Source organism: Salvia miltiorrhiza, chromosome 7 (assembly GCF_028751815.1).
Source record: "Salvia miltiorrhiza cultivar Shanhuang (shh) chromosome 7, IMPLAD_Smil_shh, whole genome shotgun sequence".
Classification (NCBI taxonomy): Eukaryota; Viridiplantae; Streptophyta; class Magnoliopsida; order Lamiales; family Lamiaceae; genus Salvia; species Salvia miltiorrhiza.
In genome coordinates, this window is record NC_080393.1 from 36,557,563 (window position 1) to 36,584,170 (window position 26,608).

The 26,608-nt window shown below is 32.9% G+C and overlaps 1 protein-coding gene across 2 annotated transcripts; it reads left to right on the plus strand.

Annotated features, from left to right (window-relative positions):
- Nucleotides 1-18,123: 18,123 nt before the first annotated feature.
- On the plus strand, nt 18,124-22,097 carry LOC130996236 (protein indeterminate-domain 5, chloroplastic-like). Of its 2 annotated transcripts, XR_009092452.1 has the most exons (5): nt 18,125-18,703; nt 18,778-19,174; nt 20,356-20,831; nt 20,900-21,504; nt 21,843-22,097. XR_009092452.1 is itself a non-coding variant. In XM_057921744.1 (4 exons), the coding sequence occupies exons 1-4, from the start codon at nt 18,577-18,579 to the stop codon at nt 21,451-21,453; spliced, it is 1,554 nt and encodes a 517-aa protein (XP_057777727.1). In that variant the 5' UTR covers nt 18,124-18,576; the 3' UTR covers nt 21,454-22,097. The 2 variants fall into 2 exon arrangements, 1 of the variants encoding a protein (XP_057777727.1); XM_057921744.1 differs by having other exon boundaries at nt 18,124-18,703; nt 20,900-22,097.
- Nucleotides 22,098-26,608: the final 4,511 nt, after the last annotated feature.

Consider the following 26,608-nt stretch of genomic DNA (forward strand, 5'->3'; position numbering starts at 1 on the left):
AATAATAATAATAATAATAATAATAATAATAATAATAATAATAATAATAATAATAATAATAATAATAATAATAATAATAATAATAATGATGATGTTGAGAAAGAAGAATATTTAAATGATTATTAATCCCCGTTAATTGGTTAATACTAAGAATATATGGAAAAAGTGCATACACTTTAGGAGGCAAGGCACAAGGAAGATTATTGGATGCATTGGTTCATGTATTGTGGAATCCAATGTTATTTCTCTGGAGTTTCTTTTGGACAATGATTCAATCAAAACTTATCACATGCAATAATAAATTTTCTCAAAATCTCCAATAATACACATAATATTATTGCTCCTCTATCTAGCTAGTTGATACAACCTTTTTAATGTGTGAAAAATCAAAAGTGTTTTCTTACTTATGATTTTATCCTATTACCCCAACACACACACACACACTTATACACTATACATATTTAATTTCAGGTGGTTCAACATGTTTCTAAACATTTTCTTGGTTTCTAGTTTGGAGGCAGGGGGCTCCACAAAATTCTACCTTGTTGCTTGGCATACCCATTTTTTTTTTTACCAATAGTAGTACATTTCAATTTATGAAAGACTACCATAATCTAAAGTCAAAATTCCGTTTGTCCTCATGCCTATTGATTTTCGATTTTCTTAATTACAAGAATAAATCATTTGCTACAATGATAATAACAAAGCATAATCAATAAAAACTAAGCTATAAATAGTTAGGGGATATAACGAAAAAGAAAAAACTCACGCTATTGTAGAACTATGTAGTACTCCTTCCGTCCCACTCTAATTAGGGTTGTAAACGAGTCAAGCTACTCGTAATCTATTTAACGTTCGACTCGATAAAAGTTCAATCGGTAATTTAATGAACAACTCATTTAGCTAAACAAGCCAAAGCTTGAGCATGACGATACTTGGCTTGTTAGCTCGTGAAGTGATTTATCTTAAACACATAAGATTATTCATTAAATGTCTTACTACTATATTTCATACTATATGTAGTAATATTTGGATAAAGTATCTAATTAACATCATTTATTTACAAGAAAATAGTAAATATATTATATTTTTGTGAATAAAATAACTTATATATTTGAAAATTAACTTATGTATTAGGAAAATAACTAAAATTTTAAATAAAATTTAAATTTAAAAGCTCGATTAGGCTCGGCACTGTATTCGACTCGATTAAAGATCGATCGATAATTAATCAAACATCTCGATTAGCTAAACGAGCCAAGTTTGAACAAGACACTATTTGGCTCGGCTCGGCTCGATTACACCCCTAACTCTAATACTCCTATTTTTCTTTTCGGGACGTCCCACTAGAATAGTCCTAATTTATTTTTGATAATGATTTTACACTATTAATAATGTGGCCCCACACACATTTACACATTTTTATATTTAAAAAATAAATTGTTTAATTTCCGTGCCGAAAAGACTATTCTACTGGAATGGAAAGAGTAGTAATTAATTAAGTTATCTCAAAATGTGGCCTCGCGAATTTGCAAATGTTGAACTATTATATGCTAAAAAGATGTTGAGGGCTAAAGATGCGTAGAAGGAAAAAAGGAAGAAAAAAGACGGAACATATGCAGTTGGCAAATAGTCAAATAGCAGTAGTTTAATTTATTTAAAATATTTAATTATAGAAAATGATAAAATAAGATTTCTTTTTAATTCCAATTTTGCGAATACCGGATGAAACTCTACAATTGAGCGAAGGAGTTGGCTGATTCTTTTTTTTTTTTTTTTTTTTTTTTGGGGGGGGGGGGGGGGTTGACAATTTAATTTCAATGATTATGTTAATATAATATGATGTGTAAGTGTAAAGATGCATGAAATTGAGGCAGGTTGGGTGCCCCGCCACCAACCACCGTGGGTCCTTCCTTCCTTCCTTCTCTGAGTGAGCATTGGATATGTAATTATACTATACATATTTATGTATATTTTTAAGTGTTCCTATGTATATGTACTATTATTATTTTTATTATCACAATATAAATCCATAGAACTAATTTGTTTTCTCTCTGTTCTTGTAGAGCATGTCAATTATATAACTGAAATTCTCTTTGTCCACATGAAGGCCTATGATATACTTTAGTTTTAGCTCCTTCTCTATTGTTTGGATTTATTTTCTTGCTAATTTGTATGAGTACATTTACATGAACAATTTAAAATAACAAAAATCTCTAATCTCTAAAGTATTATCCTAGGCCTTGTGGACAAAGAAACATCTCTAATCTCTATCAAAATATTAATGTTAACTAATTCCGGATCAAAATTAAAATAGGACAAGTTTAAAAAACAGCAGCTCTAAAATGCATGCGATATAGTAATAAATATAACTTGATAAGGATCATGAAAAATTAAAATTGGGTTAATGAACTTATTTTTGGAAAGGTTACGAGGTGTTGCAAACTTATTATCAAGGGTTATAAACAAAACTAATTTTGTCAAAAAACTTCTCAAAAACTAATTAAAAATTCTTAAATAACTTATAAGTTATTTTAAAGAACTTATAAGCTTAGCCCAACACCATGTAAATCATATGTACGTTACTTTCCCATAAATAAATAAATCATGTAGCTCTTTGTCTTTGTCCTATTTTTTTGGAGTTATATATGTATCTCCTTGTCTTGAAGTATATATATATATAGTTGGAATTATAGAAACTATCCATTAGATCATATGTGCAGGAAAGCAATATGATTAATCATGCCATTCCCCTACAAAAACCTTATTGCTATAAATATGTTGCTGATCAATGGTTATTTTACTTTCATGATGCATAATTAGTTACATATATATAGAGGGGTGGGATCATGTAGTATCCGCTCCCCTCATAATATATAAGTCCAAATTTGGACCACATAATGGGGCCACGTGGCGCACTAGGAACGCGCCACATGGCAGCAGTCTCTCAAGGCTTCCAAAGCCTTCAAAAGCTAAAAGCACGGAGGGGTAAAATGGTTATTTTGAATATCTTTTTTTTAATTTTTTTTATAACCGAAAATCCATTTTTTTCCCGCAGCCGTCGTCAAAATTATGCCTATGATTGTACACCAATATGCATAAACATAAACCTAAATATGCATGACACCGGATAGATATATGCATGGGAAAATATCAGTATGCAAACACTTTGGTGTCTCTCGCTGTCGAAAAATGTTATGCATATTTGTGTGTAATGTTATGCATATTTATGCTTTTCTTTATACATATTCGTGTTGAACTATATGCATAGTACTATGCGACACCATCAGGTAGCTCTCGCCGCTGGTCATTTGACTGGTCACACATTGATACTTTCTTATGCATATTTCTATCCAACGTCATGCATATTTGTGTTTACCTTTATGCATATTGGTGTTCAATTATATGCATAATTTTGACGACAGTCCCGAGAAAAAAAAATGAATTTTCGATAAAAAAAATTAAATTAAATTATTTTTAAAAAAAAATCGGAAATAACCATTTTACCCCTCCGTGTTTTTGGCCTTGGAAGGCCTTAGGAGGCTGCTGCCATGTGGCGCGCTCCTAGTGTGCCACATGACAACAGTGTGTGGAGGAGCGCTATATATAGTAGGATAAGGGGGTGGATCTACATATATAGGAATATGTTATAATAAAAACCTGTGTTAAAATGAGAACTAGGAACCTAATCTTGGCCTTTTAAATATTAGATCTAATGGTTATGATTTAGTCAAAAATAAAACCGCCTAATTAGGCGTCATTTGTTTTAATTGATAGTGTTTTTATCTTTTCAATTAGATTAAGGTTATTTTTGTCTTTTATAGTTTTCTTATTTAATTAAAGAATATTAGTTAGTTCTTTAATATTTGTGTGAGCCGTTTTTAGTTTTTAATTTTGTTAATTAAAGAATCAAAGATTAATAAAATATTATTTTTTAATGAAAGAGCATTATTTATTTTTTATCATTATTAGTACGTAATACCTTTTCTAAACTTTTCTATTTCAATGGTGTAATGGTTATAAAATCAATTCACATAGTTTACTATTGTATATTCAGTTGCACAACAAATAAAAATTAAGTATATTAATTGTGCATCTATGAATCATTAATTATAACTTATATGTGCAACATGTTCTGCCGTGTAACTATAACATTTTACTGTGCACTTAATTTTGACTTTATTTGTTCATGTTATGTATTTGGTTAGGGATACTATTTTGATATATTGTATTTCATGAGTTTTGATTGTTTTGGACTGCATATGAATTAATGCACAGATATATGACGATAATGCACAGATGAGTTAATAGACTTATATCATTCATAGTACATAATACATTTCTAACATTTGATTCTGTAAGGCTCACAATTGCATATTACTGTATGGAAATGCACAGACAACTTAATTATGTTGAAATGCATATAATTTATGTTATTAAGTTTTCAATTGCATAGTAGATATGAACTAATGTACATTTTCGAGTATTAAATATTTTAACAAATAAATTTAAATCATTGTTCATTCCAATCTAACATTGCCACAAAATATAACACATATTATAAAACACACGTAAAATGAGATGCGATTTTAAAAATAATAAGAAAATTCATGTAAATGTTAGTAAAATAGTTTAAGATGTCATACGTAATCATATTTGAAAACATAATTTGTTTCGGCACAGTGTACTATTCAAACTCAAAGTCATCCAAATATCTTTTCCATCTTCTCCTCCGGTACGGATACGAAATTTTGATAATATTCAGATGCACCCCTCATTACATCATCCTTGACGTAGTTATTTGTCCATCCTATTATAGTTGCACTGTATCTTTTACGAAGTCTAATCAAATGTCTTTCTGAATTTGTGGGAAGTCCACATACCCCAGTTGCACGGAGTATCTCCCATATAAGTTTCAATGTGGCGCATGAGATATATAGGTACCGTTGTTTTCTATGCAACTTTTGATACCCCACTCTATATCGACAACAAATTTCTTCGCCTTCAACATCTTTACTTTCTTCATCGAATCTCCACGTAGGTCCAAGTATTCTCCAAGTACATTTGCCTACATAATAAAACAATTACAAATAAGTTAAATTTATGTTTTAAAAATTTTATAAGCAACGCTAAAAAAATTTAGGTCATCCATAATAACACCATATTTTAGCAGATGCTTGCTTTTTGCGAGGCATAGTGATCTGTGCAACAACAAAAGCATTATAAACTCTTACTCTATGTAACTATAAATGCAGAAATACGCCTTGGATTAATGCAAATAGTAAATATATATATATATATATATGTGTGTGTGTGTGTGTGTGTGTGTGTGTGTGCTAAAGACACATAAATTTTCACTTGTGCATCGCAGGACACAACAACAACTATGCAATTTAAGATTCCAACTATGCAATTAAAACTTACCCACTATGCATCTAAATTTTTCACTTGTGCAACACAAACCACTAAAGCATATATGCAAGTAAGATTTCAATTATGCAATTAAAGTTGATACACAAATACAATTTCGAGTCAAACTACTTGATTTTCAATCCCTACTATGCAATTGATTCTTTTAACTATGCAATTAAAACTGAAACACTATGCATATAATTTTACCAATTTTGCAACACCAACCCATATATCACCTATGCAATTCGGATAGCAACAATGCAAGTACAACATATGCAACTATGCAACAACAACTGTTATAACTAAGCATTTTCTATATGAATTGTGCAATTAAAATAGATACACCTACACAATATATATCGAATCCAACTACCCAATTTCAATCACTCATATGAAACTGCTTTATTCAATTATGCATTTACAAAACTTACAGGTCATTACTATCGAAACACATGGTATTTTCAACAAATTCCAACAACTATGCAAATACACGTTTTATTCAACATACTTCGAAACACATGTTATACTAAACAAAATCAAACTATTTACTGTGCTGCAAATACCAAACTCCACGGTAAATCCAACAAGTTCTAACAGTAATGAATTAAAAGGTATATTCAACAAAGTGTGCAACAAAATCCAACAACTATGCAATTGAAATATGAGAGTGTTAAGCAATGTCACAAAATTGAAATACTGGACTCCGACGTAGCTGGTTGTGAAACACACAGATGCACGCCGCCTCCTTGAACAGAATCGTAAAAAAAAAAAACTCTCGCCTTGAAACACACAAATGTCCTCGTATTGCACAGTTTGCCGTCGCCTAGCACAGATCGGCGCTAAAAACTCTCGCAACCGCCGAAAATTTGGTTGCACAAAAGTCGTCGCCGGCCAAAAATTCCGCACAACCACTGATTTTTTCTCCTCCGACTCCGTCCGATTTCTGACCGATTTTCGTCTGATTTCTCATCCGATTGCACAGAAATAGCTGCGGGCCAAAAATCCCGCACAACGACTGATTTTTTCTCCTCCGACTTCGTCCGATTTCTGTCCAATTTTTCCTCTGATTGCACAGAAGTGGTCGCCAGCCAAAAATCCAGCACAGCGGCTCCGACTCCGTTCGATTTTCGGTCGATTTCTCCTTCGACTCAGTCCGATTTTTTTCAGATCGGCGAAAGTTGTTGCACAGCGGTTGCTCTCTATTTTCAAACCCTAGGTGAAAGTTACAAATGAAAGTGAATTTGGAAACGTGAAAAAGAAATAATTACTGTATTACATTTCTACCCTTTTAATTTCAATTACATTTAAACTAGTAATTAAATTGTGCATCTGTAGTTTAATCTCAGCCCTCTATTTTACTTAAATCAATGGTTTTAAATTGGTTCCTAGTTTTCATCTTAAGGGAGGTTTCTATGTTAACCCTACCCTATATATATATATATATATATATATATATATATATATATTTGAATAAGATATAATTATTTTATTTTCGAAGAGTGAAAGAAAATGTATAAGCCTCACTATACTTGATCAGTTTCAGAATTACTCCCACTGTCCCACCTTCATAGTCCCTTATTCCTTTTTTAGATGTCTCATCATATAGTCCACTTTCTAAATTAAATTAGCATTAAATTTCTTTTTTTTTTTACCAAAGTAACCTTATTTAAATATAGTCAAACATAGAATAAATAAGGGCAAAATTGAATAATTACATACATTTTATATTTTCCAAGCACTATTTATTGCATTTTCTTAATGTGTGAAAAATTGAAGTGGACTATGGAGGTGGGACGGAGGGAGTAATCAATAACAATTTTAGTTTGAAACAGATTCACTTAAATTATTAGTATATTAGTATAAATAAAAGAAATTATACATATGCGACCAACTGCTCCATTCGATGAGCCATTAATGTTTCAAGATTGTAGTTTTATAATTTCCAATATATTTGTGAAAATTATGTTAATTACCTTATACTATATAGTTTTGTAATTTAGAGACATGTAGAAATGATAAATTCAAGTTCATGTGACAAGTAAGATATACACATAATTAAAGAAGCTTTGCGTTCTTACTTCTTAGCAACATATGCAATATGGACACTACACCAAATTCGCTCATAGATAACGGATTTTATCCGTTATCTATGTGCGAAAACATCCGTAATATATAATGGTGTAATGTATGTGGATTTCATACATAACGGAGATTTAAGCGTTATCTATTCTATTATACATAACGGATTATATCCGTTATCTATAGTATTATATCCGTTATCTATTCTATTATACATAACGATTGTTTATATATACATAACGGAGATTTAAGCGTTATCTATTCTATTATACATAACGGATTATATCCGTTATCTATAGTATTATATCCGTTATCTATAGTATTATACATAACGTTTCAAACCGTCATGAAAGTTTAATATTCACTGTTATGTACACACCTATACATAACGGTTTTTTGATATTAATAACGTTTGGTAATCCGTTATGTATAACGTTTTTGACCGTAATTAGATTTCTATTTCTCCGTTATCTATTAATTTATACATAACAATATAAATGATAAAACCAACAATAATAATATTATATATTCTCCAAAATATTTAATTTTATATTATTATCATAAAAAAGAATTCATACAAGATTTGAATATAGCCAAAATTCAACAACTGCTTTATCTATACTATTATGCCTTACAAAAATACTAAACATATTAAATATGCAACTAGCTAGCCATATGGTACAACATTTCTTGTGAATTCACAAGCCTCTTCAGCTCAACGTACGGCTCATTTAATCCACCACAAACCTGCCACAAAATCATACAAAGAGCCAACCAAGAATCACAATATAGAGCATCATGATAAACACTTAAAAAGCATATCAAAGTGATTGGTAAAATGGACAAAACCTATCAGAACTATCGAAAACTTTTCAAAACCAATATCCTTTGATAACAATATGATGTTAGATCAGTTACATAAATATTATCTCATCCAGGGTTGGATTGTTGAAGTGAAAAATAAATGACAAGGACGCCAAAATGCAGTATGACTATGACCAGTGGTATAACGTCTAGCGTCTGGATGAAGCAAGGGAGAGTAGCTTAATTTCTAATCAATCAGACCATATCAGTAATAAACATATCCAAACTTCTGAAATATTTATTGTTTTCAACCAATATTAGCTCAATCACACCTCAAGTCACACATGATGGTCTAATTCTAAATTATCTTAAAAACTCAAAAACCCCAAATAAGGAAAGAAACAAAAACACAGAGTAAGAGTAAAGAGAGATAGAGAGAGAGGCCAATGAACTGACCTTCAGAGGTCGTCTTCAATAGAGCATAATGCTTCTATAGACCAATACCAATAATACATAATTCAAGAACGACTGCGACGTTGGTGCATTAATCACTGGAAAATGTAAGATCTCAAGCTTTAGAATTAACATGCAGACAAGGAAAAACATATAGAAGAAAAAAGTTGCCTCTTTGTTAGTATATAAGTCCAATTTCAAAAGTTATACTAATAAAAAAAGTGTTGGGAACCTTGTGGAATATCCTAATCCTTGTTTTGATGATACCAAAATTTATAGGTCTTAATTGTAATAGACTAGAACAGTTTTGAACTCAAGTGTTAGAGTTCGTTTCTAGTATAGTATGCGGTTCGAAAGACTGAAGACTGAAGGACGAAGGACTGAAGACTGAAGACTGAAGATACCAACTGAAGTATCAGTTGAAGAATCAGTTTGGAACTGATTACTTAATGCGTGCCACAGACTGATACTAAAGTCAAGTATCAGTTGATCATTCTTCCTCGGACTGATCTTCCAACGTTCAAAGGAAGCCACGTACTCACAAGAGTATAGCCGCATTAAATGCAGAGATCTCAGGATCTTATCTCTGCAGAGGTCATTCCTATTTGGTGGTTACTTTATCAGAGACGTCACATCGCCTGTCCTTCAAGAGAGCCGTTTCCACCAGACAAAGAACCTCGAAGGTTGAAGCCTCAGCCCAAATTTAAATTGCTCTCCAACGGAAGAAATCTTGAGGATGCTCTACGCCAACGGATCTATTCAAGAGTTCTCCTACAAATAGCGCTCGAGGATCAACTTCAATCTTCACCGATTCAACGACATAAGCTGAAGCTCTGCCGAAATTGCTACTCAGCCTAAAGCTTAACCTCCCCAAAGCTTGAATCGAAGAAGAGAATTCTAAAGCCAAAATCAGTCACTGCTGATTACATATATTCTCTTAGACCTTAGGCAAACCTCTGTTTACCCAGAAGCCAAGGTCAAACTTGCTACAAAGAACTTGTTCTTTGCAGTATAGTTGGCACTCGTTCAAACCTTATTTCCAAAAGAAAGTTTTGAGTGTTTTGAGTGATTCGGAGTTCAGAAGGGTTTTCTGACTCTGAGAGTCTTAGTGCGGGTTGTGCTAAGCAAGAGAAATCCGACGCGAGTGAAGCGTGGGTACTGAAGAAGGGTTTTCTTCAGTGGTACGGTTGTGTGCACCCGGTAAGCACACGGTTTGGTTTGCAGTGCACCTGTTAAGCACTTGCGGAGTGTATTGTTGGTTTGATCAACCGACCGTGGATGTAGGAAAGGGTTTTTCCGAACCACGTAAAAGTCTCTGTGTTGTTTACAGCTTTCAGTTTTACATTCTTACTTGTGTTGTTTCAATTGATAAACTGAATACTGATTAACGGCAAAGAGAAACCTAAGACCAACAACGTGCTCAACCGAGGCTATTGCGAAACTAAGTTTAATTTTTCGCTGCGTATGATATCAGTCTGACTGATCTATCTTTTGATAGTCAGGAAGAGTGTTATCATCTCTGTTTTAGCAAACTCGACTGAAGCCCATAAGTGCATCAGTTAAGTTCCAGTAACTTAACTGATAACTCCTTACTGAAGAGCGTTCAGTATCAGTCGTCAACCCTGTTTGGTCTAAACTGTTTTCAGTCAACAGGTGTCTTTGTTTGCATGCAAAGTGTCATTTAGATCTCTATCTTGAGATCCCTCTGATTGAGGATTTTGTAAAAATAGCCCATAGGTGTATTCTCCCCCCCCCCCATACACCTATTCGAGACCCCCCGAGACCTAACAAAAAGGAAAGATTTTTGGGATTTTTCTTTTTTCCCCACTTTCTCATCGAGATATTGATAATTAACGCAAATAAATGTGACAGTAAGGATTCTGTTGGCCATCCTCTCAAGTTCAAAAGCTAACCTGGAAATTAATTCTACAAATCAGCATATTAATTTAACTTCATTACTGTAATCTAAGCCAAGATTTTGAATTCGGTCTTCAAAAATTTTGTTCAAGATTGGTATAAAATTTGTCTTACAAAAAATGCCAAAAAAAACATAAATCAGGGTTTACACGAATATCAGACACCTGACTTTAAAACGCCGAAGAACATAAATTAGGATTGATATCGGCGATCCACGGCTCGCTACTAATCGCAGGTAAATTCAATTTAGTGAAATAATAGTGATGTCTTTTTTTTTTTTTTTTAATTTCGTATTGTACTTGTGAATTGAAATAAATTAAAACCATATATACATATGATACTTTTAATTCTCAGAAAATTAAATTAATAGTGGACTTTTATTTTTAGTAGATCAAGTGACGATTCAACTTTTTGACAGCCTCTACTGAGTAGGAATTCTTATCTACTATACATTTTCCCTTTCATGTATGTCCATTTCTTTTAAATTGTGAACATGATGAATGAGAGTTAATTTAGTTTTCATCAGAACTACAAGATGTATGTTAACATATTACAATTAATTCACATATTAAGCTACCAAATATTAATTAACTTAATGTGGATATTTTCCCGTATGCTTAATAGCATAAACACTAATTTGATTGCTTTTTAAATAATATATCTACTGAGTAATTTTCATGGAATGTAAATATCTTTTCGTTCTCCTAGTGGATTCAATATGAATATAGAAATTAATTATGGAATCCCACATGGTATACAAATAAGTCCTTCAACTTTCATACTTTTTGTAATTGAACCTCAAAAATTTCATTTTAGTGAATTGAGTTCCTTGAATTTTGTTTTTATACTCAAGACTGCGTTTACTTTGATGGACAAATTTATCAATGAAAACGGATGGATAACACAAATTTATGTCTTTAAATGCCTCCTTCCTTTTCCAACATTTAACATAAAAAGAGATGATCACCATTTTTCCTTCTTTATTTTCACTTCAAAGATGGATAATATTATCTCTCCATTTCGGCTTGATAATATTATCCATCTTTGAAGTGAAAATAAGGAACGAAAAATGGTGAGCATCTCTTTTTGTGTCAAACGTTGGAAAAGGAAGAAGACATTTAAAGGCATAAATTTGTGTTATTCATCATTTTTCATGGATAAATTTATCCATCAAAGTAAACGCAGCCTCGAGTATAAAAACAAAATTCAAGGAACTCAATTCACTATGCAAACTTTAGGCTCAGCTATATTAATAGTTTGCATAGTATTAATAGTATTAATTTTATTTGGATAATATTAGGCTCAGCTATATTAATACTAAGAAACCAAATAAAATTTTAAGGACCCAATTATATTAGTTATAACACAAAATTAGTTGAATGAAACTGTAGTTTATTCTTAGTAAAAAAAAACTGTAGTTTCTTATAACACAAAATTTTAGTTGAATGGAACGGTAGTTCTTAATTGATTTCGTTATCACAATTAATAATTAGTAATTACATGTAGAATTGAATGAAAATGGATCCTGATGTATTATTATAATATTAATTAAAAAATAACTTAATTATATTCTCCTCTTATGCAAACTAATTCTGAGAAATTCAAATATATAAGATGTATTTTTTTTAATATCCAAATATATAAGATGTATTATTATTATATTAATTACAAAAATTAACTATATTGTATATATAAAAAACAATCTCTAGTTATTTCATATAGAATAAACTTTTCCGTATGAATTTCTTTGTATATATTTATATAAACTTTCTAATTACATCTAAATTCATGATCTTTATTTAAGTTTTCTAGGAAAAATATATTATAAATTCTTCTCTTTTAAAGTTATTTCGTCCTTAATATATAATTGTATTAATATCGTGGATCCTTGCTTTAATTTATTATAAATTGATATGTGAAGTATATTAAATTTAATTTGTAAAAACATAAAATAAATAAAATAGTTTTATAATAAAATTAATTGGTTTCTGGACGATTGATGAGATAACTCAGTATCATGGAGGAGATCATGTTAATGCTCAAGAGGATGAGCATTCGTTCAAGAACGGAGATTCATAAAAAAAATAGAAACAATGTAGTCAAATAGCCATAATAAAGATTGAAAATCAATTTTTGGCCCTTAATCTTAAATCATCAAAATATGACCATTAATTAGGTGGTATGTCTAATTTACCCTTTTTACTCGGCCGCTGGGATGATTGCGCGGCAGCTGGAAGCTTATGAGTGAGTTGCGCGCTTGCGGGGAAAAGCCAGCGCTCGCTGCGTGTATGACACTTAATTATGGCACTATTAGTGCCATAAGTGCCAAAAGAACCGTTTGAACACTTCCCCGTAGGGTTTAGGTGTTCCCTTTAGGGTTTAGATGTTCCATTTAGGGTTTAGATTATCTATTTAGGGTTTAGATGTTCGATTTAGGATTTAGATGATCCATTTATGATTTCTTGATTCTATTATGTTGTTTCTATTGCATGCATGGCACTATTAGTGTCATAAGTGCCAAAATGACCATTTTACTTGGTTTTATTTTGGAAATCCAAAATAAAACCAAAGTAAAATCTTGGCACTTATGACACTAATAGTTCCATAAGTGTCTAACCCGACCCGGCACGCGACCTGCGTGTCTGATCCTACCGGTCCGCCTCATTAAGGGTAAAAACGTCCAAATCAATTAAAATGGTCAAATTTTATGTTTTTTCAATGTGTGACCATAAATTGTGTTTTATGCTTCATTTTGGCTACTTCAAAATTTTACTCAATATATATATATATATATATATATATATATATATATATATATATATCACTCATATATAGAATATTGCATGAACACGAAATCGATCGTACTTTTATTTCCATCTCATTTCTGCATACGAGTCATTTTCTTAGTGCTATGTACATGTTATTAATAGGGGTTATTACCGAAAAATACATATAGTTTGTCAATTTTTTGGTTTATAACATGACCTTATAATTTGATCAGAAAATACATCAATTTTTAATTTAATCGCAATTATAATATGACTTTATAGTCTGACTAGAAAATACACCAAGTTTCAATTTATTCTCAATTATAACATGACCTTATTTAGATTATTTTTCATCATAGATGTATTAATATTTATTGTATTCATATTAAATTGTTACGTATGAAATATTGTTAATTGATTGATTAATTTTTATAAAAATTAAGTTAGATAATTCATTATTTTATAATAATTATTTCATAATATATATATATATATATATCAAAATATTATATTGAAGGTTTAAAAATACATACGTACACACACACATCAAAATATTATATTGGTGGTTTAAAAATACATTATTATTAAATTAAGATTTTATTGAAAAAGGAAAATAAAAAAACCCTTGAGAGCACAAAGAGCAAACTAAGGGCCGAGCCTCATTAAAACCCCTCTAAGGCAAACCCGCGAGGGAAAATCCTTAAAGGGGAAAAAGAGTACTCGTTAAAGCACAAACGTGAAAGGAAGCGGGGTTTAAAAATACATACGTACACACACACACACATATATATATATATATGTTTGCATTTGTGTGTGTGTGTATATATATATATATATATAAATTTGATTTTAATATTCTATTAATATATTATATATATAATAAATATTTATTTATTTAAATTATGAAATTATAAAATATTAGGACCAATAAATAATTTAGGTACGTATATAATAGAAACTATGTTAAAAAGTAAATAATATTATATATTATTTACATATAGATGTATATTTATCAAATATATATGTATATATATAGTATATTGTGAGATGAAAAGAAAATTAAAAATATTTAATATTAAAGTTTGATATTATTATACTAAATTAATTACAAGGTCATGTTAAAATTGAGAATAAATTGAAAGTTGATGTATTTTCCAGTCAAATTATAAGGTCATGTTATAAACCATAAAATTGACAAACTATATGTATTTTCTGGCAATAACCCCTTATTAATACATACAAATATATTAGTATTTTCATCTCGTGCAACGCACAGAACACGTTTTTAGATTTCTATATTAATATAAAATCAATACCAACTCAATTATTATATATATATAAATATAATAAAAAGAACTAATTTTAGATGAATATATTTTAGCTAATTTTTTTTTAAAAAAATCACATCATTAAAAACAAATATTATAAAAAGACAAAAATAATAAGTTAAAAAAAATAAAAAAAAAATAGATTTGTTAAGGAAAAGATGAGAGAGGGGAGAGAATTTTTAAAATTTTAATCTTTCAATCAATATAACGTTTACATTTTAAATAAAATATTTATATAAAATATATCAAATTAAAGCTCTTATCCTGATCTTTAATTTGATATACATATTAAATATTTTATATGTAGTTGAATTTTAAAATTTTAGAAAAAAATAAAATAAGAAAATAAGAAGATAAAGAAGAAGAAAATAAAAAGAAAAAATATAATTTACAAATAAACCTTCAATTTTATCATAATTATAAAATTATCACTGAATTTTAAAATTGATTTGAAATTGATTTGAAATTAGGAGAGTTACCTTTTCAATATTGCATAGATGTACGTGTGTGTGATGTAGCTATATAGTGTATTGATTATGTGGTTGAAGAGGTTGAAAATGGAGATTGTCGATTTCTTAATAGTAAAGATTAAAAAGGAAGTCTTTGCGTGCTTGTTTGTCACTAAATGCACCTCTCTTAATTCCCACCAAAAAGTTGGTTGCTCTTCGACAAAACTAGCCGTAACTGAGCCTTTATTTCTTCGACCTCAACTATACATACAATATAATATATATTCATACACACTATCCCTTTTTTGTACCAACTAAATCACCATTCATCAGATTCTTACCACTTCTAATGCATTAAATATGCCATATTTTTACATTTTTCAATAAGTGCTTCGCTATTCAAGTACTGGAGCAATAAATTTTATTTGACATTTAATTCATTACCGATCGCATTTTTATACGTTGTAAACCTAAGATGCTAGATTTTCTGCAAAGAGCCCAATTTCTTTTAATATTTGAATGAAATGGATCTATAAATCATTCAATTTGCAACCACAAATCATTTAGCAGTATAAATCTTCAAACACTTTCATTCCCATTCCCTATTCTTGGAAAATGCTAGCTTGTATGATTAACTAATCAAGTTTAATCTAAATGAAATTTTCAAAACCCAAAAATTTATACACTTTTTAATTCAAATTCTGTCCTATATGAAAGCTTAATAGATAATTAAGCTTTAGTTTGGCAGGAGTACTAAATGATTCTTCCCTTGGGATAATAGTTATATTATGATGTATGCATGGCATCTAGCCTCATTCAGAAAATAATTTATAGTAATAAAATCTTGAATAACAAAAGAAAAAAAAAGAAAAAGGACACATCACATTTTCATATCTCAACCACTCATGTATATATTATATGATTCGCACCATTAATATTTTATACAAACCTAATTACTTTAGAATTCTTCCAACGAATTGTATAAATAAAATATCCCAGCAGTATATTGAGTTGATTATGAATATATTTCATGTGTACATTAGCAACATCACATAATATATATTCCCTCTATCTCATCCCATAAGAATGTGCTCTTATTTTTATTTTGGGAACATCTCATAAATATATGCATTTGTCATTCACTACAAAAACAACGTTTCTATTAATGATATAAGGCTTGATAGCTATAATATTCATGTCATATAAAATTAGTGACATTTGAAAATGTAACTATTAATAATTAGCTACATATATCATTAAATGTCACTAATTTTTATGACACGAATAATAGCTATCAAGCCTCGTGTCAGTAGTGGAAAAAAAATTTGTGGTGATTTTTGGACACTACCCCATCACTAACTCTTTAGTTTTTATTATTACTTCATAATAAATTGGATCATTTTTTTTCACTCTCAATACACTCATTTAATATTTTATTAAAATTCGTGCTAGCAAAAGGGATGCACGCTCTTATGGGATGACGTATATATATATATATATATATATATATATATATATATATATATATATATATATATAGTAGTGATACAATAAAGTACTCCCTCTGTCCCTGAAATAAGTTCATCTTTTTCCATTTTGGAATGTCCCCTAAATAAGTTCCTCTTTCTTTTTTTCTATTTTCGGACAACTACTCCACCACTAATAATACTTTATTTATTCTTACTTTTCACTTTTTCATCACTCCCAATACTAATTATAACATTTTTTCATCTTTTCACCACTTCTAATACTAATTATAACATACTCCCTCCGTCCATGAAAGAACTTCCTAGGAGGGAGTGGCACGGGTTTTAATAAAATGTTGTATAGTGTATTGAGAGTGGAGAAAAGGTTGTAAAGTGTATTGGGAATTGTGAAAAAGTATTAATAATTTATTGTGTTGTTTTAATTAATGTTATTTGAGTGGTGGGAATTGTCTTTGGTGGGGTATTGTCCCAAAATAGGAAAAAGTAGGAAGTTCTTTCGTGGACGTCCCGAAATAGAAAAATAGGAAGTTCTTTCGTGGACGGAGGGAGTATTTTTTTTCACTATCAATACATTTTACCATTTTCTTTAAAACTCGTGCCGTCCCCAAAGAGGAACTTATTTTGGAGACGGAGGGAGTATATTGTATGTAAATTATTAGGGTATAATTGATTTAAAGGGATTAACTAATTAATTAATATTTGGGTCTATTTGTGGGTCAGAACTATGACGTTTACTTGTAATTAATCAAGTGGACACAATTTACCTCCTTCATTCCCTGATGTGACCACCCCACCACCCCACCCCACCTAAAATATATACACAAATACAGACGCATGTATATATATACATATATAATTTTCACTGTTTGCCTTGATGAAAACCAGACTGCATCTCTCAGTATGCAATTTCTACATTTTCGTTTTCTTGAAGATTTGCAGTGATGAATAATAATAATAAAAAAAAACTAATAATAATAATAAAAATAAATAAATAGAAGGTGCCTCATCTTTAGCCAACAGGGCTCCATGTTTACTGTTAACAATGTTGTAATAAAATTTGTAGCGTTTGGACGAACTTTATCTGGATATGGACAAGCTTGACTAACTGCATGTTTTTTAAATTTTTTTAAAAAATTCTTTTACTGTGCCTGCCAAAGACGAGCTGACGAAGGTATGTTTGTCTTCAAGTGATGACCAAAAGATACGAAAATGAGAGCCCCCGGGGGGTGGGGTGGGGTGGGGGGTGGGGGGTAGGGGGCGGTGGCCCCAATCCTTCGCCGCTTCCGGACACTCTATATGGGACGTGGGCTCTGGGTGAAAGCTCTGCAATCCACCTTCTCTCTCTATGTATGTGTATATATACATGTATCTATGTTACATGTAAGTCTGCATGCACATTATTATTATTATAATATTTTAAATTGAATTCTTTTTACATTTCACAGCTGCCCTAAATACGGCAGTTAGAGAGAGAATATGAGATATGTGTTTGCGCCTGTGGACGACACCAAACACATAGAAGACCCTAAGTAGCATCTTTTTCGAAAACCTCATATTTTCACTGAAAGCAAGGGAATACATTACAAGAGTGAAAATTAGGGGAAAATGAGGAGAAGAGAATTGAGTATCACATCACAGATAAGATAATTATCTGTCTATCTATCTATGCCTTGATATTATTTCTCTTTTTTCCCCCTCTTCTCTCTCATCTCCCCTCTCTCTCTCTTAGCTTCAATTTAGCTGTAAATACCCACACCTGCAGCTTCTGATACATATATATCTATCTCCGTTGATAAAGCTTTTTAATGAGAAAAGAGCTAAACTCGGAAGCAGGATGCGCTAAATCTGGGATTTGCTCGAAGATTGTAATTAATTAAGCATGGCAGCTTCTTCTTCATCAGCTTTCCTTTCATTAAGAGATGAAAACGACAAGCAGCAGCAGCAGCCGGCGGCAGCAGCAGCGGCACCTTCAAACAAGAGGCGGCGGAACCAGCCAGGAAATCCAAGCAAGTATCAAAACCCCCTTTTCCTTTAAATGTGCATGAAAATAAGATTGCAGATTGAATTATGATATGAACAGATCCGGACGCGGAAGTAATCGCGCTATCGCCCAAGACCCTAATGGCGACGAACCGGTTCGTGTGCGAGGTGTGCAACAAAGGGTTCCAAAGGGAGCAGAATCTGCAGCTGCACCGGCGAGGGCACAATCTGCCGTGGAAGCTGCGGCAGAAGAGCACGAAGGAGGTGAAACGGAAGGTGTATCTGTGCCCGGAGCCGAGCTGCGTGCACCACGACCCGGCGCGGGCCCTCGGCGACCTCACCGGAATCAAGAAGCACTACTCCAGAAAACACGGCGAGAAGAAATACAAGTGTGAGAAATGCTCCAAGAAATACGCCGTGCATTCCGACTGGAAAGCCCATTCCAAGACGTGCGGCACCCGCGAGTACAGATGCGACTGCGGCACCCTTTTCTCCAGGTTCCGTTTCCCCCAATTTTCATCTTCCACTTTAGGTTTAATTTCAGTTTTTAGGGCTTAGATTCTTTTTCGTAACTTCCCACACCTTTTCTACACTTACTATCCTTCTTCACACACTCGGATTCCTTTTTTTATTGCTTTTGGAATTTTCCTTTGTTTCTCTCTAATATTTCGTTTTGTTCTTTGGAGCTTTGCCTGTCAAAAAAAATGGCTCCACGTGAATTCTCTCTGGAAAACGCCATGACCTAAGAGGGTTTTTTTTTTTTTGTTTAAAAATTAAAATCCCTCTCTCTCTCTCTCTCTCTCTCTCTCTATCTTTGGAACATCCGTCCTAAACTATTACACAGACTTGGTCAGTTTTACCTGATTAAAAAATTTGGAAAAGAATTACCCAGATTTGTTTTACCATTTGGAAAAAAAAATAGAAAATAAAAAATGGAGTAGTTCACGTGGTAGCATATATGAGTTTTTAAGATACCAGGTTTGTTCTCTTGTGGGTTGGCTAGATGTGTTCACCTCTGTACTTGTTGCAGGTATCCATTTTCATGATAATGTTTTTTGAGTGTCCAACATCCATTCCACCTATAACCTCTCTCTCTCTCTCTCAATTATTTGAACAACACTGTCTATCCATGTTCTCCATGTTGGGCCACTGTTTTTATCTATTTCAAATTTTTACACCACCACTCATGCTTAATTTGCCTATATATTCATGGTAAGCATCTTTTTGTTTTAGTTGACAAATGAAGGAGGGTTTTGCCAATTTAGAGGCCACTGTTCTTGATCAAGTGTTTGCGAAAATGTCATCTTTTTGAATTTGGTGGTGTAATAGGTAATTTGATGCAATGATGATGCTAGAATTGCAGAAATTCTTCCACCTAACATCCTCAATTATATATGCATATGCCTTGTCTTCTTTCTCCAAATTATCTTGTGCATTCTCTCCTTCAAATATATCTAAAAACCCATCCTACCAACTATTTTTATTCTATTCGGTAAGATTCCCCTTGCTCACGATTACACAACAAAATTGTCCATATTTTTATCATTTTGGCTAATCCCTTTTCCATAACCACCTCCATTTTCTACATGTATTGCAATTTTATACAAAAACAACTTTGATTATATCATTATATACTAGAATAAAAATGAAGAAATTAATAAACCCATGTATGTTGCAGACGTGACAGTTTCATCACTCACCGAGCCTTCTGCGACGCGCTGGCTCAGGAGAGCGCGCGAAACCTGAACCCGCCGTCCCTGAGCAGCATCGGCAGCCACCTCTTAGGCCTCTCCCAGCAAGATCAGATCAACAATGGAGGTCTATCAAGTCATGACATACTCAGATTGGGCAGGCCCGGCCCGCAATACGAAACCCTAGTCAGCCCGGGAGGGTTCCGGCCTTCGCCCCGGGCCCTATTCCTCCAGCCGAATCACGACGATGATCATCAAGATCAAGCTTCTCATGCCATGCTGCCCAACAAATCATCACTGCAAGGCCTAATGCAGCTCCCTCAGCTCCACATGAACAACGCCGCCAACACCTCGTCCAACGCCTCCGCCGGCCTCTTCAACCTCAGCTTCTTCCCCGGGAACAACAACAACGCCTCCGCCATGGACTCCGCTGCCGGAGAAGACTCCACCCTCTTCTCATCAGGTATGTATATATAGTCATATATTATTAAAAGAAGAAGGATAAAGAAAACCTAAACCCTATATATGCAGGTAACCTCATGAGCATTGCGATCCCATCGCTGTACAGCACCTCGCACGCCATGCAAACCCCCAGCGGCGGCGGAGGGCAAATGTCCGCGACGGCGCTTCTGCAGAAGGCTGCGCAGATGGGCTCCACCACCAGCAACGCAGGCGCGTCGTCGTCCCTGCTGAAGGGGTTCGGGAAGTCCCCCGACCACCACGGATTCTATGGAGGAAACAACAACAACAATAACAACAGCGGAAACCATCTGCACGACTTGATGAACTCCATAGCTGCCGCGGGAGGCAGCTCCGCGGCGTCCATATTCGAGCAGGCGGAGATGGGCGAGTACAGAGGGTTCCACGGCGGCAACGGCAACGGCAGCAGCAATCAGCAGAGTGGATTCAGCAGCTTGGAGCAAGCGGGGAGGCTGACGAGGGATTTTCTTGGAGTGGGAGAGATTGTGAGAAGTGTGAGAGAGCAGCAGCAAAGTGGGATGGATCATCTCAGCTCTATGGATTCGCAGGGAAAAACGACGTCGCATTCGCATACCCAACCTTTTGGTGGGGGGACTTTTCAGTGAAGGCTGGGAGTTTTGGATTCGAATTAGGAAAGAGAGATGATCATTTTACAGGTATATATATGTATATATTCTTGCTTTTTATTCTATCTATTTTTCTTCAATTACCGAGCATTCATACTCATATTTCATCTCCTATTTCATTGCAACAAAATGCTACATGCATGCGTAGTCTACCTCTAATATGTCACGATGCTTTAAGCAAGGAATTATATAACATAAAAATAATAAATAAAAGAATTAAGTGTTCAATCTCCAGTGAAACCTTCATTCTTCTACACTGTTGTAATTAAATCTGTGATGTGTGTTCTTGAATTAATGATCTTATTTAATTTGTAGAAACCATATATAGTTTTTGGGTTGAGAAAAATGTTAACTTTTGATGCATGCAGGAGATCCAACGGCTTGATTGAAGAAGATGGCTAGCTTGTGTTTCTGCTGTGTACATGGATCCAAATCAAAAACAACAAAAAATTAGTTTTTTTTTTCTTCTGCTCTTATAATTTCTAGGTGAACTAGAAGAAGGAACGTACCTGAAACTTGTTATTTTAAATTTTGTAGTGTGACAATTTTTGTTCTTTTACCCTTTTGAATGAACATTTTGAAACAAGAAAAATATAAAAAGAAATGCACAAGTTCAAAACCAACATTTCGAGCGAATGACATTTTAGTACCACCCTTTAGATGATACAGCTTTCCCTTAGAAGGATTTACAGGTTTGCTATAGTAGTTAAAGAAGAATTAGAGTAAGAAAAATCTGAAATTGCAAATATTTAATTTAAGGGAATTTAAGTTACCCAAGATGGCTGCATGATGTAATTGTCGCTGATGTTAGTTGATAATGAAGTTTCTTTCCAGTCAAAAAAATGTGTTTATTTACAATGAGCGACTTAATTGCGCATTTAATATTCAAGTGTATTACACTTGCTTTCTCACTTCTTTTCTTTTTTGTTTCATCCTTTTTCTTCAATTTTAATTTTATACGAGTTAGGACCTCTTTGATAATTGTTAACTAAAATTTATTTCATCCGTATATAATTATTTTTGTCATTTATTTTTTTAGGAAATTAAGTATTATGATTGATAAATTCAAAATTAGGATATGGACTATTTTTTTTTAATTTAAGTTTTTTGAAATAAAAGTGATGTGTCTATCATAATATTATAATAAAATTAATTTTTATAAAAAATATTATTACAATAAAAAAATATAAGAATAAGACATAGTAACAAAAAATGTGGAACATTGGATCTCATCTGAACTTTACTAAAATGTAAATGAGAAAGAAAAATAAATATGGAAAAGTAGTTGGCTAAATTTGACTAGTTTGAGAGTTGTGTCAAATTTCAATTCGTAAAGAGGTTGCTATTTTTAATAAAAACTCCTTACATAATCAGATCATATATATAAACGAGATAGTTTTTAATATAGCCATATTAAGCAATGGAACTCAATATTTGACCATTTATCTTAAAAACATAAATTTTGATCATTTTTTTTTAATTTCGGATTGTATTATCCTTAATTTGGACAAATCGGATCGAATTGGGTGCGCGGGTTCGGGTGGTACTTTTGACACTAACGTTATAATTTGTGGCAAAACCCAAAGTACCAAATTATTTAGAACAAATGAGAATATTAGTGTCAAAAGTACCAACAAAAATTAAAAGAATCAAGTAATTTGACACTTTGGACATAAATGACAATATACTAGCCACATTGGTGTCAAAAGTACCAAATTACTTGGTACTTTTTTGTTATAAGTAATTTGGTACTTTGGCACAAATTATAACATTAGTGTCAAAAGTACCACCGGAACCCGCGCCCAATCCGATCTGATCCGCCCAAATTAAGCGCAATACAGTTCGAAATTGCAAAAAATAGCCAAAATTTGTGTTTTTCAGATGGAGGGCCAAATATTGAGTTCCAATCCCCAATATGTGTCACAGCCCGACCTAGACTAAGCTCGATGCTTCTTTTCACTACAAAAAAATAGTTCTTAGTGGCGACGCTTCTTGTCATTATATGTACCAAAATTGTCACTATAAGTGCTTAGTGACGACTTTTGTGTTCGTTGTTGAGCTGAGACTGTATGCACCGACACTAAAAGTATTAGTGACAACGACCAAATATTGTCACTACATATTGAAGTATAGTGATAGATGATCTTGTCACTGAAGATGATGATGTTGTGACAATAATTAGTCATCGCTATATTTCACTTTTATAGACGCATCCAATGATCGTCACTGCAGTTCATTGTTTCAGTGACATGAATTATTTGTCACAAGAAATCACTTAGTCACGTATTTTAATTGTCACAAAATTACTCGATATATAGTCGCATTTCTTTATCGTCACTACAACTCCATCAATTAGTCACGTCTATTTACTGCCACTATATAATTTGGTATATAGTCGCATGTGGTTACTGTCACTAAAGCGTCTTGATTTAGTCATATGATACAATCATCATTAACTATTTCGTAATGTCACACAGCATAATCATCACAATTTTTTTTATTGTCATTATAACAATGTTATTGTAGTGACACATCTATTTCAACACTGAAACAAATTAATATAGCGACTAAAAGAATTTCTATAGTGATATAAATTATTATCACTATAATTACCGTCACAAATTGATAATAATTTAGTAACAAAAAATAGTTTAAAAGTTGTCACAATATTAATATAATATCAATTATACAGTTTGTCGCTAAAATTAAATTATTCATCATAATTAATATTTTTATCTAATTTGTTAGTTAATATACAATATTATCAATTCTTCATTCATTCATTCAAAATATGAAATATAATATAACAAAATTCAGAAAATTAAATAAATTATTTATTTCACAAAACACATTCAACTTCAAATCACATTGTTTGAAAATAAATTCTTTTAATTAAGACACTTAAATGACATTAATTGAAATGTGGGGTTTGACTATTTTGACTCAAGCTTTGCAAACCTAGGAGTCGCATTCTCATAACAGCTTCGACTTGAGTTTGTAGATTGACTTCATTGTTGCTAACTTAAGCTTCTAGGACTCAAATCGAGCTGTCAATTCTTGATTTTATTTTCTTAATTTTTCATTCTTCTTTTGAAGATCAAGATTTATCTTGTCTTCTCTTTTAGAAGTTGGCTCGATCTCATCCCCACATCCATGTAATCGATTAGATTTTTCTTCACCAAGAACTTTATGAATGCTTCCGGTCATATGTTCTCCGTCTGATGGTTCGCCAATGATGTTCTCTTTTGAGTGAAGTTCAAACCATCTTCGATACTTTTTTATTTCTTCTGGAGATGGTGGAGGTTCTTCCGTCAGAATTGATCTGAGTCCTTCATTCACTTCTTGAGCAGGGGAGGCTTGACGAGGTGAAGTGGAAACGTCAGATGGCTCGTTGGTAAGAGTTCCTCCTTGAATGATGTCTTCAGTGGCACAAACCAGTGGCAGTTCAGTCATTTGACTGGTCTTTTGATACTGAAGCTTTTCAGTATCTTCATCTTCGCCTACACCCCATACAAGGACTTTAGATGGTTCGGTATCTTTCATTTCAGTGTTGGAGACTTCAGTACGTTCAACATTATCTTTAGTCTCCTGATTCCTAAAATTGTCAAAAGACTCATCAAATATAACATGACGTGTTTCTTCTACAACTTGAGTTTGAGAATTAAACACTCGATATGCTTTGCTGGATTTCTCACTTCCAGAATAGCCAAGGAAAATTCCTGGATTAGCCTTGCTATCAAAAGTGTTTAATTTTCTTTTATCATTGTTGTGTATGAAGCACCTAGAGCCGAAAGCATGAAAATAAAAGATAGAAGGCTTCATGTTCTTCCATAATTCATATGGAGTAAGTCCATGTTTTTGAGTGAGGAATGAGCGATTCTGTGTATAGCATGCATTGTTGACAGCTTCTACCCAAAACCTCAGTGGGAGTTTTGATTCAGCCAACATTGTCCTAGCTGCTTCCTTCAAAGATCTATTTCTTCTTTCAGCTACTCCATTCTGTTGTGGAGTTCTTGCTGCTGAAAGTTGGTGGCTGATTCCTCGTTCTTCGCAGTAGTCTCTGATAACTGAATTGAGGAATTCAATCCCTTTGTCTAATCTGATACCAATGATGTTGATTTCCTTTTCAACGCTTAGTCTCTTCATCAGTTTTGGCAATTCTCGTAGTGTCTCATTTTTGCTGTAAAGAAACACAACCCAAGCATATCGTGAATAATCATCTACAACTAACATGGTGTATTTTCTACCGTTGTAGCTCCTTGGTGACACTGGGCCAAACAGATCCATGTGAAGTAGTTGAAGGACTCTTTCAGAGGAGTGTCCTGTCTTTGACTTGAATGACGTTCTTGTTTGCTTTCCTCTTTGATATGCTTCACACTCTTGCTTCTTTTCAAACACAATAGAAGGCAATCCTTCTACCAGCTTGTGTTTGGCAAGTTTGCTGATTGTCTTGAAGTTGAGGTGGTTAAGCCTTTGATGCCAAAGTCAATTGAGCTCTGAGTTGCTCTTGCTGATGAGGCGATTTTCAGGAGGAATGTCTTCCCATGAAACGACGTAGAGGCTGCCTTGTCTGATACCTCTCAGCACCACCTTCTTCTAACTGTTCCTTACAGTGAATTCATCTTTCTTGATCTTCACCGCGAATTCGCTGTCACAAAATTGACTCACAGACAACAAATTATGTTTTAGTCCAGAAACATAACTAACATTACTGAAACCAGGGGGCTTAGCTCACCTGGCCACCGGGTCCTCACTTAAGTGATGAGACCCGGGTTCGATTTCCCTTGGGAGCGAATTTGGTGATTGGAGAGATAAGGTGGGCTTGGTGAATTCTTGGAGTGTTTGGGGAACTAATTGCTAACATCTAACATAACTTTATCCGATCAAAAAAAAAAAAAACTAACATTACTGATACTGGTGTCACTCATGTCGAGCACACCATAGCCTTTTGTTTCTCCGATTGAGTTATTTTCGAATGCAACTTTTGATCCAGCTTTCTCAACGAATTTCGTCAGATATTCTTTGTATCCTATCATGTGCTTTGAACAGCCGATGTCTAAGTACCAAGTATTGACCGGGGCTTTAACTTCTTCCATTTTCTTGTGTTTTCTATTTTTAACCTACAAGGAAGAGT

Excerpts from the sequence above, each read along its gene's own strand:
- LOC130996236 (XM_057921744.1), top strand. The coding sequence starts at position 18,577 with ATGGCAGCTTCTTCTTCATCAGCTTTCCTTTCATTAAGAGATGAAAAC. Across the intron at positions 18,704-18,777 it reads GAACCAGCCAGGAAATCCAA|ATCCGGACGCGGAAGTAATC; the intron begins GCAAGTATCAAA and ends TGATATGAACAG. Across the intron at positions 20,832-20,899 it reads CTCCACCCTCTTCTCATCAG|GTAACCTCATGAGCATTGCG; the intron begins GTATGTATATAT and ends CTATATATGCAG.